The 17,087-nt window shown below is 45.7% G+C and overlaps 1 protein-coding gene across 1 annotated transcript in view; it reads right to left on the bottom strand.

Moving 5' to 3' along the window:
• The window catches only part of LOC147596814 (A disintegrin and metalloproteinase with thrombospondin motifs 6-like), a 217,315-nt gene that overhangs the window by 110,743 nt on the left and 89,485 nt on the right, over positions 1–17,087 (bottom strand). The window contains exon 9 of the mRNA XM_086769521.1: positions 6,244–6,390. Coding sequence (XP_086625647.1) covers positions 6,244–6,390 — 147 coding nt within the window. The remainder of the gene's footprint in view (positions 1–6,243; positions 6,391–17,087) is intronic.

Here is a 17,087-nt window from a genome sequence, read left to right as displayed (position 1 = left end):
ATGCATCCCAATGAAGAGCAAGCCGGGCAAAAAGGCCAGGAGGCCCACGTGGATGAGCAAGGAGCTCCTAGACCAACTGAAAATAAAGAAGGAATCCTATAGAGGGTGGAAGCGGGGACAGGTAGCCTGGGAGGATTACAGAGGGGCTGTGAGAGCAGCCAGGGATCAGGTGAGGCAGGCTAAAGCCCTGACAGAATTAAATCTGGCCAGGGATGTAAAAAAAACCAACAAAGGCTTCTACAGGTATGTCGGAGACAAAAGGAGCTCCAGGGAGAATGTAGACCCCCTCCGGAAGGAAACGGGTGACCTGGTTACCCGGGACATGGAGAAGGCTGAGGTGCTCAATGACTTTTTTGCCTCAGTCTTCACCGATAAGGGCTCTTGTCTCACCACCCAAGCTGTGGAAGGCACAAGCAGGGACTGGGAGAATGAAGAACTGCCCACTGTAGCAGAAGAGCAGGTTCGGGAACATCTGAGGAACCTGAAGGTGCACAAGTCCATGGGACCCGATGAGATGCATCCACGGGTCCTGAGGGAACTGGCGGATGAAGTTGCCAAGCTGCTGGCCACTGTATTTGAGAAGTCGTGGCGGTCTGGTGAGGTCCCCGATGACTGGAAGAGGGGGAACATAACCCCCATTTCTAACAAGGGAAACAAGGAAGACCCGGGCAACTACAGGCCGGTCAGCCTCACCTCTGTGCCTGGCAAGGTCATGGAGCAGATTCTCCTGGAAACCATGCTAAGGCACATGGAGAGCAAGGAGGTGGTTGGTGACAGCCAACATGGCTTCACCAAGGGCAGATCGTGCCTGACCAATTTGGTGGCCTTCTATGATGGGATTACAGCATCAGCAGACAAGGGACAAGCAACTGACATCATCTACGTGGACTTGTGCAAAGCATTTGACACTGTCCTGCACGACATCCTTCTCTCTAAACTGGAGAGACATGGCTTTGATGGACGGAGGACTCGGTGGATAAGGAATTGGCTGGATGGCTGCACTCAGAGAGTGGTGGTCAACGGCTCAGTCAGGCTTGTTCAGCCTGGAGAAGAAAAGGCTCCAGGGAGACCTTATTGCAGCCTTTCAGAACTTAGAATCATAGAATCATAGAATGGTTAGGGTTGGAAGGGACCTTCAAAGGTCATCTAGTCCAACCCCCCTGCAAGGAGCAGGGACATCCCTGACTAGATCAGGTTGCTCAGAGCCTCATCCAGCCTGGCCTTGAACGTTTCCAGGGATGGGGCCTCCACCACCTTTCTGGGCAACCTGTTCCAGTGCTCTATAACTCTCATCGTAAAAAAAATTTTCCTAATTTCTAATCTAAATCTACCCCCCTCTATTTTAAAACCATTACCTCTCGTCCTATTGCAACAGGCCCTACTAAACAGCCTCTCCCCATCTTTCTTGTAGGCCCCCTTGAGGTACTGGAAGACCGCTATCAGGTCTCCCCGGAGCCTTCTCTTCTCCAGGCTGAACAGCCCCAACTCTCTCAGCCTGTCCTCATAGGAGAGGTGCTCCAGCCCTTTTATCATCTTCGTGGCCCTCCTCTGGACCTTCTCCAACTGGTCCATGTCCTTCTTGTGTTGGGGGCTCCAGAACTGGACACAGTACTCCAGGTGGGGTCTCACCAGGGCAGAGTAGAGGGGGAGAATCACCCCCCTCGACCCACTGGCCACGCTCCTCTTGAAGGGGGCTTATAAGAAAGATGGGGAGAAACTTTTCAGCAAGGCCTATTGGGAAAGGACAAGGGGTGGCATAGTTTAGCCCTGCTCAGGACCAAGCTATGCAGTCTCTCACTCACTCCCACCACCCTCCAAGGGAATAGGGAGAGATAATATAACAAAAAAGGCTCAAGGTTTGAGATAAGGACAGGGAGAGATCATTGAAGTTACCATTATGGGCAAAACAGACTCAACTTGGGGAAAACTATTTGTTTATTATTATTAATAAAATCAAAGTAGGATAATGAGAAAGAGAACAAGATAACTTCCCCCCACCCCTCCCTCTTCCCAGGCTTAACGTGATTTCAATTATCTCTACCTCCTTCCCCACCCCCAAGCGGCACAGGTCAGGAATAGGGAATGGGGGTTTTGGTCAGTCCTTGATGAACTGCTCAGGCATGGATCATTTTTCCACGGGGTGCAGTCCCTCAGGAACAGGCTGCCCCAGCGCGGGCCCTCCATGGGCCACAACCTCCTTCGGGCATATGCCTGCCCCAGTGTGGGGTCCTCCACGGGCTGCAGGTGGATCTCTGCTCCTCTGTGGGCCTCCATGGGCTGCAGGGGGAAAGCCTGCCTCACCATGGGCTGCACCATGGGCTGCAGGGGAATCTCTGTCAGGAGCAGCATTACTCCTCCCCCTCCTTCTTCACTGACCTCGGTGTCTGCAGCTGTTCCTCTCACAAAAAATTCTTCACAAGAGGCAGGCAGACGCCTCTCAGATTCTCTTCACATCTCCTCTCTTCACTTCTTGTGGTCAGGCTGGGCTGAGTTAGGCCCAGACAGCCATGGGGCACGAGGCCAGAGAGTGAGGTCCGCAAGGCCTATAAGGCTCATGCCTGCTCCTCTCTGCCTCTCGCTTCTGCTTCTTCACTTTTTCCTCTTCTTTTTATTTTTTTTTAATTTTATTTCCCCCCATCTTAAATATGTTATCACATAGGTGTTATTAGTGAACATTCTGACACCAATTAGCTCGGCCCTGGCCAGCGGTGGGTCCGCCCTAGACCCAGCCGAGTCCACCGGACAAAGGGGAAGCATCTTGAAGAAGTTGCCACCATAGCCCTCCACACTAAACAAAAGCAACACAAGGGGTAATGGTTTTAAACTAGAAGGAGATCTATTTAGATTAGACTTAAGGAAGACATTTTTTTATAATGAGGGTGGTGGAACACTGGACCAGGTTGCCCAGAGAGGTGGTGAATGCCCCATCCCTGGAAACATTCAAGGCCACGTTGGATGAGGCTCTGAGCAACCTGATCTAGTTGGGGATGTCCTGGCTCCTTGCAGGGGAGTTGGACTAGATGACCTTTAAAGGTCTCTTCCAAATTTAACCATTCTATGGTTCTGTATCCCACTGTCCATGTTGCTGACAAAGATATTAAACAGTGCCGAGCCCAATATCAACCCCTGAGTAACGCAACTCATCACTAGTCTCCACCTGGACATTGAGCCGTTGACCACCACTCTCTGAGTGTGACCATCCAGCCAATTCCTTATCCACCGAGTGATCCATCCATCAAACCCATGCCTCTCCAGTTTACAGAAAAGGATGTAATGCGGGACAGTGTCAAATGCCTTGCACAAGTCCAGGTTGATGATGTCCGTTGCTCGTCCCTTGTCCAGCGATGCCGTCACCCCATCATAGAAGGCCACCAAATTGGTCAGGCACGATCTGCCCTTAGTGAAGCCATGTTGGCTGTCACCAATCACCTCCTTAATTCCCATGTGTCTTTGCAGTTTCCAGGAGGATCTGCTCCATGATCTTGCCAGGCACAGAGGTGAGGCTGACTGGCCTGCAGTTCCCCAGGTCTTCCTTGTTCCCCTTTTTAAAAATGAGGGTTATGTTTCTCCTTTTTAGTCAGTAGGAACTTCACGAGACTGCCATGCCTTCTCAAATACGATGGATAGTGGCTTGGCAACTTCATCGGACAGTTCTCTCAAGACCCGCGGATGCATCTCATCAGGTCCCATGGACTTGTGCACCTTCAGGTTCCTCAGATGTTCCCGAACCTGCTCTTCTGCTACAGTGGGCAGTTCTTCATTCTCCCAGTCCCTGTCCTTTGCCTTCTGTGACTTGGATGGCTTGGCTAGAGCCCTCATCCATGAAGACTGCGGCAAAAAAGTCATCGAGTACCTTCGCCTTCTCCATGTCTCAGGTAACCAGGTCTCCCGTTTCCTCCCAGAGAGGGCCCACATTCTCCCTGGTCTTCCTTTTATCCCCAGTGTACCTATAGAAGCTTTACTTGTTGCCCTTGATGACCCTGGCCAGATTTAATTCTATCACGGCTTTAGCCTTCCTTACCTGACCCCTGGTCACTTGGACAACCTCTCTGTATCCCTCTCAGGCTACCTGTCCCCACTTCCACCCTCTGTAGGCTTCCTTTTTGATTTTGTGTTGGTCCAGAAGCTCCTTGTTCATCCATGCAGGCCTCCTGGCATTTTTGCCTGACCTCCTCTTTGTTGGGATGCATCAGTCCTGAGCTTGGAGGAGGTGATCCTTGAATATTAACCAGCTTTCCTGGGCCCCTCTTCCCTCCAGGGCTTTGTCCCATGGTACTCTGCCAAGCAGATCCCTGAAGAGGCCAATGTCTGCCCTCCTGAAGTCCAGGGCAGAGAGCTTGCTGCATGCCCTCCTCACTGCCCTAAGGATCTTGAACTCCACCATCTCATAGTCACTGCAGCCAAGGCTGCCCTTGAGTTTCACATCCCCCACCAGCCCCTCCCTGTTGGTGAGAACCAGGTCCAGCATAGCACCTCTCCTCCTTGGGTCCTCTGTCACTTGCAGGAGGAAGTTATGATCCACGCATTCCAGGAACCTCCTGGATTGCTTATGCCCTGCTGTGTTGTCCCTCCAACAGATGTCAGGGTGGTTGACGTCCTCCATGAGGGCCATGGCTTGTGAACATGAGGCTGCTCCTATCTGTCTATAGAGGGCCTCTTCCGCTTGGTCCTCCTGGTCAGGTTGTCTGTAGCAGACCTCCACTATAATCTCCCCTGTCCCTGCCCTCCCTTTAATCCTGACCCATAAGCTCTCTGTCAGCTCCTCCTCCATCCCCATGTGGAGTTCCATGCACTCCAGCTGGTCGTTGACATTGAGGGCGACACCCCCTCCTCATCTCTCCTGCCTGTCCTTCCTAAAGAGCCTATACCCCTCCATTCCAACACTCCAGTCATAGGAGCTATCCCTACCATGTCTCCATGATACATCCTATATACATGTAGGACGACTTGTTCAGTGTGCTTTAGTTTATACACTCATCTTAAACACTCCAGTACATAAAATTAGGTGGATGCATAGTTCAGTGGGGTGATACAAAATTCCTTAACCTGATACAGAAACTGAGAAATATTTCCCCCAAACAGCACCTAACACCAACATGAAACATCTGTCTCTGCCCGCTGACTCTATAGGGAGATCAAACATCTCTTCAGAACAATTCAGTCCTCCTGTAGTCCTCCTGTACGTTGTGTGGGAAGCTACATTTGAATGAATCCAAAGAAAATGTATTGGTCTGGATGGGTCCCTTCAAGTAAGATTCAGAATACAGCACCTTATTCTGAGGTTAGATCCCTGAAAGAGGAGAAAAAGCCCAGATTGTTCTTAGTAATCTAGTGGTTATATCACTTGACTGGTTCAAGTCCATCTCCTAAAACAGAGTGTCTGAGTTACTGAATAACCTTTATTTCTAAAAGGAACGATTAGAATTATGATATTGAACCTACCAACCAACTGCCATTTGCTCCCATAAAGCCTGTCTTACACACATTTTTTAAAATCCTGTTATTAGCATATTCTCAGTGAACTAATAATTCTGTGTCTTCCACAACTTAAAATACATCAAAAAGCTTCATTATGCATCACATATATCAATGTATACATCGATATGAGCACATTTTTGAGACTAACATATTTTGACTATTTTAATTTTTTCATACAGAAGTAAAATTTCAGGTAGCAATCTATTTCTGGATAAAAATCACCACAGAAGTATAGGTTAGTATAATTTTAAGGTATTAATATAAATATCTATGTCATCCTCTCCTATGATCTTTATATTCTCACTAAAGATACCAAAGAAAATTGATAGAAAAAAACCCCACAAGACTGCATTAAAAAATCAGGAGAATAAAATGTACAAGGAACAGGGGTAGAATCTACTTCCTTTCATTCGTTTCCCTCACATTATGCATGTATTAAAAAAAGACTTCCCATCATTCATTGACAAATTCAGCCCTTCTCTATTTCTCGCTCTCATATTAATTTATTAATAAAATATGATCAGCACTTTAAAATGTTTTGAATAGATTAAAAATGAGAACCGTAAGGTGAGGAATAGAGCATAAGCAGCTTCTGCCATTACCTAGGAAAAGGATTCTACAGTATAAAAGCCTTAAGTAACTTGCTATACTTCTGCCTGTTCATTCTAAAAATGTAAACCATCAGAACAGGTCACTGTCTCTACTGTTTATTCTGAAATGTGTTAGTTTTTCTAACAACTCATTATTTTTCTTGAGATTACTTACTCTAAAAAACTGGTGATGTAATCCCGACTGCAGGCTGACCAAGAGAAAGGGTTGGTGTTTGCTGTAATATGAGCTGCCATTAGCTTTGCTGCTTCATGACCTTTGGTCCCACAGGAATTTCCAATTCCATCATGATTCATACCAAAACTGCCCAAAAGAGGAGGAGAGAAACCATCCATTATTCTTCTGCAGCATCAGACATCTCTTAAAACTTAATGTGACTTTTACAGAAATCATGCTCGATCCTAAAAGAACATACTTAGTACTGAGAAGTCTAACTGGAGAATTAGGATCAGTTAAGTTCTGTTTAGTTTATTCAGATCTCAGAATACTGCACAACTATGTAACTTTTTTTTTCCACAGACTTTTAAAAGCATTTTGCTTATTTCCTAAAGCTTTTAAAGAAAATTTAACAATATTCTTGCAAGATAAATACAGAGCACTCAGTCCTTATTTAGGTATTGTACCTGGATAAGGAATAACCATTGTGGCACTGAAGCTTGGATTAGCAAACAGGGACAAAAAGGGAGTAAGCAATGATGCCGTAACAGTATAGGCACACAGTAGCTAATGAGAGTTAAAGCAGAGCGTGGGTTTTGCAATTCCCAGGGCCATGCTGTTTGTATGCTCCCTCTATATATACACTCACAGGGTGATTAGAGACTTTCTATTAGGGCTCTCCTTTGTCATGGAACTTCAGAGAGAAGACTAAAAATCAGCAGAAAATGCAGTAAGAAACCTCTAGGTGGCACTTGGCCAACAGAGATTTCCAGGCAACAAATTAATTTTCAGCAAAGATTATATGACTCCAGAAAACAAAATATGGCAAAAGAATCCTTATGCACTAGAAATCCTGTGCTACTGAAAGACACCCTTGGAGCTATAGATGGCCAACATCATCATCAAATCAAAACTAAAAGTTAACTAACAGAAAAAAAATCTATTTGAAAAGACTATAATTGTATGTATTAAAGAATCTTTTAATTAAAGTATTACTGTTATTCCTAAACAATCAACAACATGTATCTGACTGGCCTGACATAAATGAAGCACTGGAAGAGAATATGCAAAAAAAAAAAAAGACCTTTATAATAGTACGCACTTTTTTTTAAAACTCCATTTTCTTATTCTGTCTTTGATTAAGTAGACAATTTAGTTCATTAGACTACAACGTATTTCCTATTTTGTACACCTGCTTTTAATCAAGATACAACTGTCAAACTCGTCTGAATTTCAATTCATTACATCTTCTATAAATCAAGACAACTCTGACTTTTCAGAAGTTACCTTAGCCATGAGCTGTTTCTCCCTGCTCCCTCCATATGGCCCTCTATAGATTTATGTCACTGGTAAATTCTTTCCTTACTCAGTTTTATGGGCAATTCTCTGTTCTAAGACTAGTCCACTATGCTCATGTTTTGACATTTCAATTCCCACTCCTCTTATCTTACTTATTATTTTTCACTTAGCTATTTAGTTTCCAGATCTCACCTCACTCAATAGGACTGCAACAATGAGTAGCACAATGTCTTTCTATCGTAGCTTTGCCCCGCTCGGGACCAAACTATGCAGTCTCTCACTCAGTCCCCTCACCCTATGAGGGAATAGGGAGAGATAATATAAGAAAAAAGGCTCAAGGTTTGAGATAAGGACAGGGAGAGATCCTTAAAGTTACTGTTACAGGCAAAACAGACTCGACCTGGGGAAAACTATTCATTTATTATTATAAAGACCAAAGCAAGATAATGAGAAAAAGAAAAAAAAAACAAAGCTTCCCCCAACCCCTCCCTCTTCCCAGGCTGAACTTCATTTCCATTCTCTCTACCTCCTTCCCCCTTCCTCTGAGTGGCACATGGGGAATAGGGAATGGGGGTTATGGTCAGTTCATCACTTGTTGCTTTACGCCACTCCTTCCCCCTCAGGGGAAGGACTCCTCACATTCTTCCCCTGCTCCAGCATGGGGTCCCACCCACGGGCTGCAGTCCTTTGTGAACTGCTCCAGCATGGGTCATTTTTCCCATGGGGTGCAGTCCCTCAGCAACAGGCTGTCCCAGCGTGGGCCCTCCATGGGCCACAGCCTCCTTCAGGCATCCACCTGCTCCAACGTGGGGTCCTCCACAGGCTGCAGGTGGATCTCTGCTCCTCTGTGGGCCTCCATGGGCTGCAGGGGGACAGCCTGCTTCACTATGGGCTGCACCACAGGCTGCAGGGGAATTCTGGCCAGGAGTAGCATTATTCCTCCTCCTCTTTCTTCACTGACCTTGGTGTCTGCAGCCATTCCTCTCACAAGAAATTCTTCCCAATCAGCTCAGGCAGGCACCTCTCAGGTTCTCTTCACATCTCCTCTCTTCACTTCCTGCAGCCAGGCTAGGCCGAATCAGGCCCAGATGGCCACCTGGCGAGAGGCCAGAGGGTGAGGGCCTCAAGGCCCACAAGGCTCACGCCTCCCCCTCTCTGCCCCCCACTTCTGGTTCTTCACAACATCATCTTTTTTATTATTTTTCCCCTTCTTAAATATGTTATCGCAGAAACATTATCAGGGAACATTCTGCACCAATTGGCTTGGCCCTGGCCAGTGGTGGGTCCGCCCTAGGCCCGGCTGAGTCCGCTGGACAAACTGGAAACTTCTAGCAGCTTCTTCCAGAAGCTGTCACCATAGCCTCCTCCCTCACTAAACAACACTAACTCACTTGCTTTTAGAGACATATCCCTTTAAATGCAACCTGGACTTCCATTTTAATTCAACTAACTGTCCTGCATAGCATACATTGGGCAAGTTAGGCAACTCAAAAGGCATTCAAATGAAAAAGCACAAAGCAGAATACCCCCTAACTCAGCTGGTAGAGAAACACAAAATGGGACTGGATTTTAAGTCTTACACTTGTCTAAGCATAAGAGCATATTCAGGCTAGAAAATAGTTCCTTTCATCACTAAGGAGAGACAGTCAAACTTTGTCTGACAATGCACGGGATATACATTCAATTCTCAAACCTGCCATGAGAAATCACTGTTTGATTTTTGCTGACTAGAAATCTAAAGTATTTCTGCATGTCGTAGACTTCCCCATCCTCCTGCATTACCCACCAAGTACACCCAGGTCCTTGAGTAAAAGCAAACCCACAGATGGGTTTGCCTTTGCCCAAGGGAGAAATGACCCAGACTGTCTTCCCCAGTATATTCCTTACATGCACCACAGGGACTTTATCCCCTTCTACAGTATGTAAAAGTTCAGATTGGGCAGGGCCAGCTCGATTGGTGGACCCCCGAGTGTTGACTAGCCAAGTGGCTTTTGCTAAATGTTTATCCCAAGTTTTGAAGGTTCCACCACCCATTGCTTTCAGTGTAGTTTTCAGCAGTCCATTGTACCTTTCAATCTTTCCAGAGGCTGGTGCATGATAGGGGATGTGATATACCCACTCAATGCCATGCTCTTTGGCCCAAGTATCTATGAGGTTGTTTTGGAAATGGCTCCCGTTGTCTGACTCAATTATTTCTGGGGTGCCATGTCACCATAAGACTCACTTCTCAAGGCCCAGGATAGTGTTCTGGGCAGTGACATGGGGCACAAGATATGTTTCCAGCCATCTGGTAGTTGCTTCCACCACTGCAAGCACATAACGCTTGCCTTGACGAGTTTGTGGGAGTGTGATGTAATCAATCTGCCAGGCCTCCCCATATTTGTATTTCAGCCATCATCCACGATACCAAAGAGTCTTTAACAACTTGGCTTGCTTGATTGTAGCTCATGTTCCACATTCATGGATAACCTGTCATCATAGTTCAGTCCCAGTCGGGGCCAGACTACACAGTCTCTCTCTCACTCCCCCCACCCTCCGAGAGAATAGGGGGAGATGATATAAGAAAAACAGATCGAGGTTTGAGATAAGGACAGGGAGAAATCCTTAAAGTTACCGTCACGGGCAAAACAGACTCGACTTGGGGAAAACTATTCATTTATTTCTAAAACCAAAGCAGGATAATGAGACAGGGAACAAGATAACCTCCCCCCACCCCTCCCTCTTCCCAGGCTTAACATTATCTCTACCACCTTCCCCACCCCCAACTAAAAATAATTCACCCTTATGCTGCCAGTCCAGATCCACCCAAGCCACTTCAATTCTAGCAGCCTGATCCACTTGCTGGTTGTTTCAATGTTCTTCAGTGACTCAACTCTTGGGTACATGGGCATCTATGTGACATACTTACACAACCAGCTTCTCTAACCAGGCAGGAATATCTTGCCACAACGTGACAGCCAAGATGGGCTTGCCTCTACGCTGCCAGTTGCTCTGCTTCCACTGTTTTAACCACACCCATAGGCCATTTCCCACTATCCATGAATCAGTGTAGAGACAAAGTATTGGCCATTTTTCCCTTTTAGTGATGTCTAAAGCCAGAAGGATGGCTTTCACCTCTGCAAACTGACTCAATTCACCTTGGCCTTCAGTGGCTTCTGCGACTTGTCATGTATGACTCCACACAGCAGCTTTCCACTTTGGATGTTTTCCTACAGTACGACAGGATCCATTAGTGAATAGGGCATACTGCTTCTCATTTTCTGGGAGGTTGTTTTATGGTGGGGCCGCTTCAGCACGCATCACCTCTTCCTCTGGTAGCATTCCAAAATCTTTGCCTTCTGGCCAGTCTATGATCACTTCCCATATCCCTGGGCAACTGGGGTTTCCTATTTGAGCCTTCTGTGTGATCAGTGCAACCCACTTACTGCACATAGCTGTATCAGCTATATAAAGTGTAGAGGGGACTCTTCCTTTGAACACCCTGCCCAGCACTGGCAGTCAAGGAGCCAGGAGGAGCTGTGCTCAGATCGTCTATATCCCTGGCTCCAAAACCCAAGGGGTCAACCTCGAGTCTCCCCTGATGTTCTCTGCCAAAGACTCCAGGTAGGGCCATTCTCCCTGATGGCACCGTAGAACACATTTTTAACATCTCATCCTATCCAGCCCGGCCCAAGGGCTACCGCATGAACAATTTCCTGTTTAACTTGCTCAAAGGGTTGCTGTTGTTCAGGGGCCCATTTAAAAATCATTCCTCTTTCAGGTCACTTGATTCCATCAGAATATGACAATGTCCATCTTGCCATTTTACTCCTCAAAACTGGATCTCTTGTGCAGGCCCCTTGACTTTGCTTTGTTTTATGGCAAAACCAGCTCTCAGAAGGATTTGGATTATTTTCTCCCCTTTCTCAAAAACTCCTGATGCTGTGTTGCCCCATACAATGATGTCATCAATGTATTGCAGGTGTTTCGGTGCTTCACCCTTTTCCACTACAGACTGGCTCAGCCCATGGCAAATGGTGGGGCTGTGTTTCCACCCCTGGGGCAGTCGATTCCAGGTGTACTGGATGCCCCTCCAAGTGAAAGCAAACTGTGCCCTGATTCTGGTGCCAAAGGGATGGAGAAGAACGCATTGACAATACCAGTGGTGGCATACCACTTGGCTGCCTTTGACTCCAGTTCATACTGAAGTCCTAGCATGTCTGGCATGACAGCCCACAGTGATGAGGTAAACCTCATTCTGGCCACGCTAGTACACTGTTAACCTCCACTCTCCACTTGATTTACCGTCACAGGCAAAACAGACTCGACTTGGGGAAAACTATTCATTTATTTCTAAAATCAAAGCAGGACAATGAGACAGAGAACAAGATAGCCTCCCCCCTCCCCTCCCTCTTCCCAAGCTTAACATTATCTCTACTACCTTCCCCCTGCCACGAGCAGCACAGTGAAAAGAGGGAATGGGGGTTATGAGCAGTTCATCACACGTTGTTGTATGTCGCTGCTTCATAGTCAGGGGAAGAACTCCTCACATTCCTCCCCTGCTCCATTGTGGGGTCCCTCCCACGGGCCACAGTCCTTTGTTAAACTGCTCCGGTGTGGGTCATTTCTTCCACGGGGTGTAGGCCCTCCAGAATGGCTGCGACAGCGGGCCCTCCACAGGCCACAGCCTCCTTCAGGCCTCCACCTGCTCTGGCGTGGGGTCCTCCATGGGCTGCCCCCGCTCAGCTTCTTCACATCATCTCTTCTTTTTTTTTTCCCCTCTCATTTTCCCTTTCTTAAATACGTTATTGCAGAGGCATTATCATGAAACATTCTGCTACCAATTGGCTCGGCCTTGGCCGGCAGTGGGTCCCCCCTAGACCCAGCCAAGACGCTTAACAAAGGGGAGCGACTTCTAGCAGTTTCCTACAGAAGCTACCACCTTAGGCCTCCCCCTCACTAAACAAAATCAGAACACTTTGTCAATGCCCATTCCGTAGAAAGGGATCCCAGCTGCCTAGCTTCTCTGCCCTCTAATTCCAGGCTACTGGCCCCATTATCCCAGCACCAGAGCAGCCAGCTGACAATGTGCTCACCTGGACGACGGCTGAAATCTTTTCGCAGGTCTCACAGCTCGCTCAGGGATAGAGATTGGGTGCTTACAGTCTCATTTATTATTTCTTCCTCTGAGAAAGAGGAGCCCTTCTGCTGAGCTCTTCCTTGGTGTGAAGCAGGTAATTCTTCCTTTTCCTCCTCCTGTCCTCGTGATGGCCCTGCTTCAGAGTAGTCTGCCTCCTTGCTGACAAGGCAGTATGCTTCTTCCTCCTGTTCCCTCTTAGGAGAAGCTGCTTCTTCACTTACTAAATGAGCTGACTTCCGCTTCCAAGTTTTCTTCTTGTGTACAGGGGCAACTGATACCAGCAGAGCCTCATTCTCTGACTCAGCTGCAGTGCCTGTTGCTGGGGTTTGAGTAGCTACAGTGCTGGTCAGTCTGTTTTCCCCTCTCTTTCCCTTGAGGGTGCTGCATAACGTTAAGCAGTGTTTGGTAGATCCTAGCCAGGGCCCAGCACACTGCAGCAAGTCGTGCTTCTTTAGAGAAGCCACAGCATTTTTTTCTTCAAATATTCTGTCACTTCATCAGGGTACTTGAGTTGTTCAGGACTAAAATTCCAACCCATGGGAGGTGAAAAGTTCTCCAGATACCCACCCATATTCTCCCACATACCATGCCACACATGACTATCCCATCTCAGGGCAGATATCTGGAGGATATTCCTAAAGAGTGGCTTTGTAACCCTAATCAAGATATTCAAGAGACATAGCAATAACATCACCCTGGCTTGAATATCCCCCGGATATTCAAAGTTCTCAAAAACTGTTGTAACTACGCTGGATATAAAAGAGTGGGGGAAGTCATCTGCATATAGATAACAATTTATTTTTAAGGCCATTGATGTTACCGTATCACAAATTGATAATGCATAGTTTAACAAAATGGTAATACTCATCATTTTCCCTGAGGTGATAAACAGCACCACCAGGAACAAATAGCACATATAAGAGCGTAGATAACACAACCAACCATTGCAACATCACGTCCAGCAACTAAATTGATACAGTAAGCACGCATAGCAAGTTATTTTTCAAGCTACTCAAGTCAGATCTGTGGTTGTCTCATCCATTTGTGCCTCACATTGGGCACAAAAGTAACTGCCTTAGTTTAGCCCTGCAGTCTCTCACTCACTCCCCACCATCCTCTTGTGGAACATAGAGAACGATTGGTAAACAAAAGACAACAAAACTCATAGGTTGAGACGAAATAAAAAATAAATTTAAGAAAAATAACAGAAGATAACAAAACAGACATGGAAAACAAATATAATATCAGAAAATTCCTTTTACCACCCTCCTCACTTATATTCTGAGCATGATGTCACATGGGATGGAATAGTCCTTGGGCTCATTTGGGTAAACTACCCCAGCTATTGGCTAATTAGTAAACTATCCCAGCTGGGTGCCCCAGTCATAGTGGCCACCAGCTCCAGTTCCTCTCCCAGCTCAGGTAACAGTTAACTCTATCCTAGCCAGAACCAGGACACTGCAGCATCCTGAAAGTCAAGCACCATAAATCAAATTTCTAAATACGCTATTCTGAAGTCTGAAAGGCTCACTCAGAATTTTATCTGATTCACGGAAGTACTAAGAGTAATAAAAGGTTGTTCTCAGAACCATGCATAGAGAGAAACAATCATAAAACTGTAAGTCTAACACCATTCGTTATGCCCTCAATAAAGAAACACAGAGTTAAATCACGGTGTATGGCAGTCTTCAATGAAAACAGGTAGTTATGAGTCTCAACAGCACACAGCTTATCCACACCAAAACTGGATTATACAAATATCAAAACTATAATAAAAACTTACAAGCAGTAAGGAACGGAAGTCAAAAACATATTTTAAAAATTCCTTATAAATATTTAACAGAAAGTGTAACTGACCATAATAATCACACTCACACACAGATTAAGTGCTTTTCTGGATGCTATTCTTCAATCAAATGCAAGTTATTTGAATCAATATAAGAGTAAATGAGTTAAATTTAATACATTGCAATATACAGAAAGTCAGATTGGATGATCTAATGATTTCTCATCACTTCATAATTTAATGAATTACTAGAAACAAATAACAAGTTGAGCCATATTTCCAATCAAAGAATCTTACAAATCAAATTTCTGAGAAATTGTGAAGAATCTACCAGAATATATGTATTCCCATTACTGTTCTCTTGTGATTAAAAGAGAATTTTATTCCTCAATTGAACATTTTTTTAACAAAATCAGTATTCCACAGCAACTATATAATTAATAAAAACACAGTCTCTAAAAATGCAATCCTAGCATTCTAATTTGAGTGTTTTTTAGTGTATGTTATATATTCAGTACATACATGTAAATTAATGGTTCTATTTTTCATTTGAAAATTAAGCCAATTTGCTATTTCCCATGTACATTTGAAGAGAAAAGCAATCACTGTGGCACAGCCAAAGAAAAAAGGTTACAATGCTTTTTAAACTATTATTTTACTCACATATGCAAGTATCTTCTAGTACATTAATGAATAATATCCACTCAAAGAAGCAGAATGTCGTGAGAAAGTAGCAACTTGCTTGATTTACTCAGAGGCAGTCGCATTATCTGTGAATGAGGGGTGATGAGTGGATAGCAAAAAATTTATAAGCTGTCCTGGTTTCAGCAGGGATGGAGTTAACTTTTCCTCTCAGTAGCTGACATGTTTTGGATTTCATGTGTGAAGAATGTTGATAAATTACCCTGATGATACCAGTTGTTGTGAATGAGACCAAGGACACTGTCCTGCTTTCCAAGTCTCACTAATGTGCAGATGCAGGAAGCTGGGAGAAAGAAAGACAGAATAATTGACCCAAACTGGCCAAAGAGAGTATTCCATGCCACAAACGTCATGCTCAGTACATAAGTGGGGGATGGCCAGGGCAGGTATCTGCCTTCCTGTCATCCATCTCTCTCGTTTGCTGGCATCGTTCCCTCTACCTTGCTGGCTCCCTTTTCGCTCCTTTGCTTGCCCCTCGGTTTTGTTTCCATGATCGCTGCTCGGGACGGGCTGTATCAGTCATTGGGACATCGAGTGGTGAGAAAATGTACATTGTTCATTTTGTATATTTTAGTATCCTTATATTCTGTTATTATTGTAGTTTTCCTTTGCTATTCTAGTAAACTGTCTTCATCTCAACCCACAAGTTTTCCTTTCTTCCCAATTCTCTCCCCCATCCCACTGGGGAGGGGGAGGGTGAGTGCTAAACCGTGTGGTGACCAGGGCTAAACCACAGGAGTCTTTTTGGCACCCAACATGGGGCTCGAAGAGGCCCGGCTAGACCAGTCGGGAGATCATCAGACTTTAATCTGAGGATCCAGGATTTGAGCCCCTGGTCAGTCCCAAAGGGTTGAGATAAGGACAGGTTTGAACACAGTGTGTTGATAACAGATTTGTTACAAGCATTCAGTATGTCGGTTTGGTCATTGCTGGCCACAATGTTGTTTTATTTGCTCTCGGAGTCGTTTTTAGAGCTGTATTGGGCAGCACCCTACTTGCCGTATATGCTGTTTGTCTCTGTTTATGCACAGTTTATCAATTCTGTGTGTCAGATTAAATGTATTGTTCTGCTGTGCTATGTGGCACTGGCTGGTTTGGTGAGATCACTGGTAACAGGACCAGTTTTGTACTTGTATTCAAAGGTGGCGGGCAGTGTGCAGAGTAAGGAGACACTGGCAGCTCCACCCGGCTATTTCGGGAGCCATCTCGTGGGTGCTGTTTGGAATTATACCTCTTGTCTTGGTTTGGGAAGCCAGGCCGTGGGGGGGAAAGTCTGTTTACAGCTTCCCCTACTTAGCTAAGCTAGTTACAACAGCTTTTCAGAATTTTGAATACCCTTGGGGATACCCCAACCACTATCTTCATGTTGACAGCTTTCTTGCAGCTATCTCAGATCTTGATCTCAATATTGATTAAGTGTAAACAACTATTTAAGAACACTGCGGCTGCCACAACGCCAGCAGCGGGCACTACAGATACTCCAACCCTGGCAACAGACACTGTAGCTACTCCAACTCCTGCTGCAGATGCTGCAGTCACTTCAGCCCCCACGACAGGCACCACAGCTACCCCAGCCCCTGCTACGGGCACCGCAATTGCTTCAACCTCCACGCCAGGCACTGTGGCTACTCAAACCTTGGCAAGCAGTACCAAAGAAAAAAACAAAAAACCAACTCACGCCAGTATCAGTTGCCCCTGTACAGAAGAAATACACCAAAAAAACCAGTTCGCATAGTGAAAGACGATGATGAACCAGGGACATCTCAAGAACAGGGAGAGGCAGAAGGGGAGGTAGTCACACGATCCCTATCCCTGAGTGAGCTAAGAGATATGCAAAAAGATTTCAGCCATCATCAAGGTGAGCAACTTGTCACCTGGTTGCTCTGATGCTGGGACAGTGGGGCCAGTAGCCTGGAATTAGAAGGCAGGGAAGCCAGG

Source organism: Chlamydotis macqueenii, chromosome W (assembly GCF_036417535.1).
Source record: "Chlamydotis macqueenii isolate bChlMac1 chromosome W, bChlMac1.mat, whole genome shotgun sequence".
NCBI lineage: Eukaryota > Metazoa > Chordata > Aves > Otidiformes > Otididae > Chlamydotis > Chlamydotis macqueenii.
Note: the sequence above shows the minus strand (reverse complement) of the source record. Positions and strands in the feature narration are given on the sequence as shown.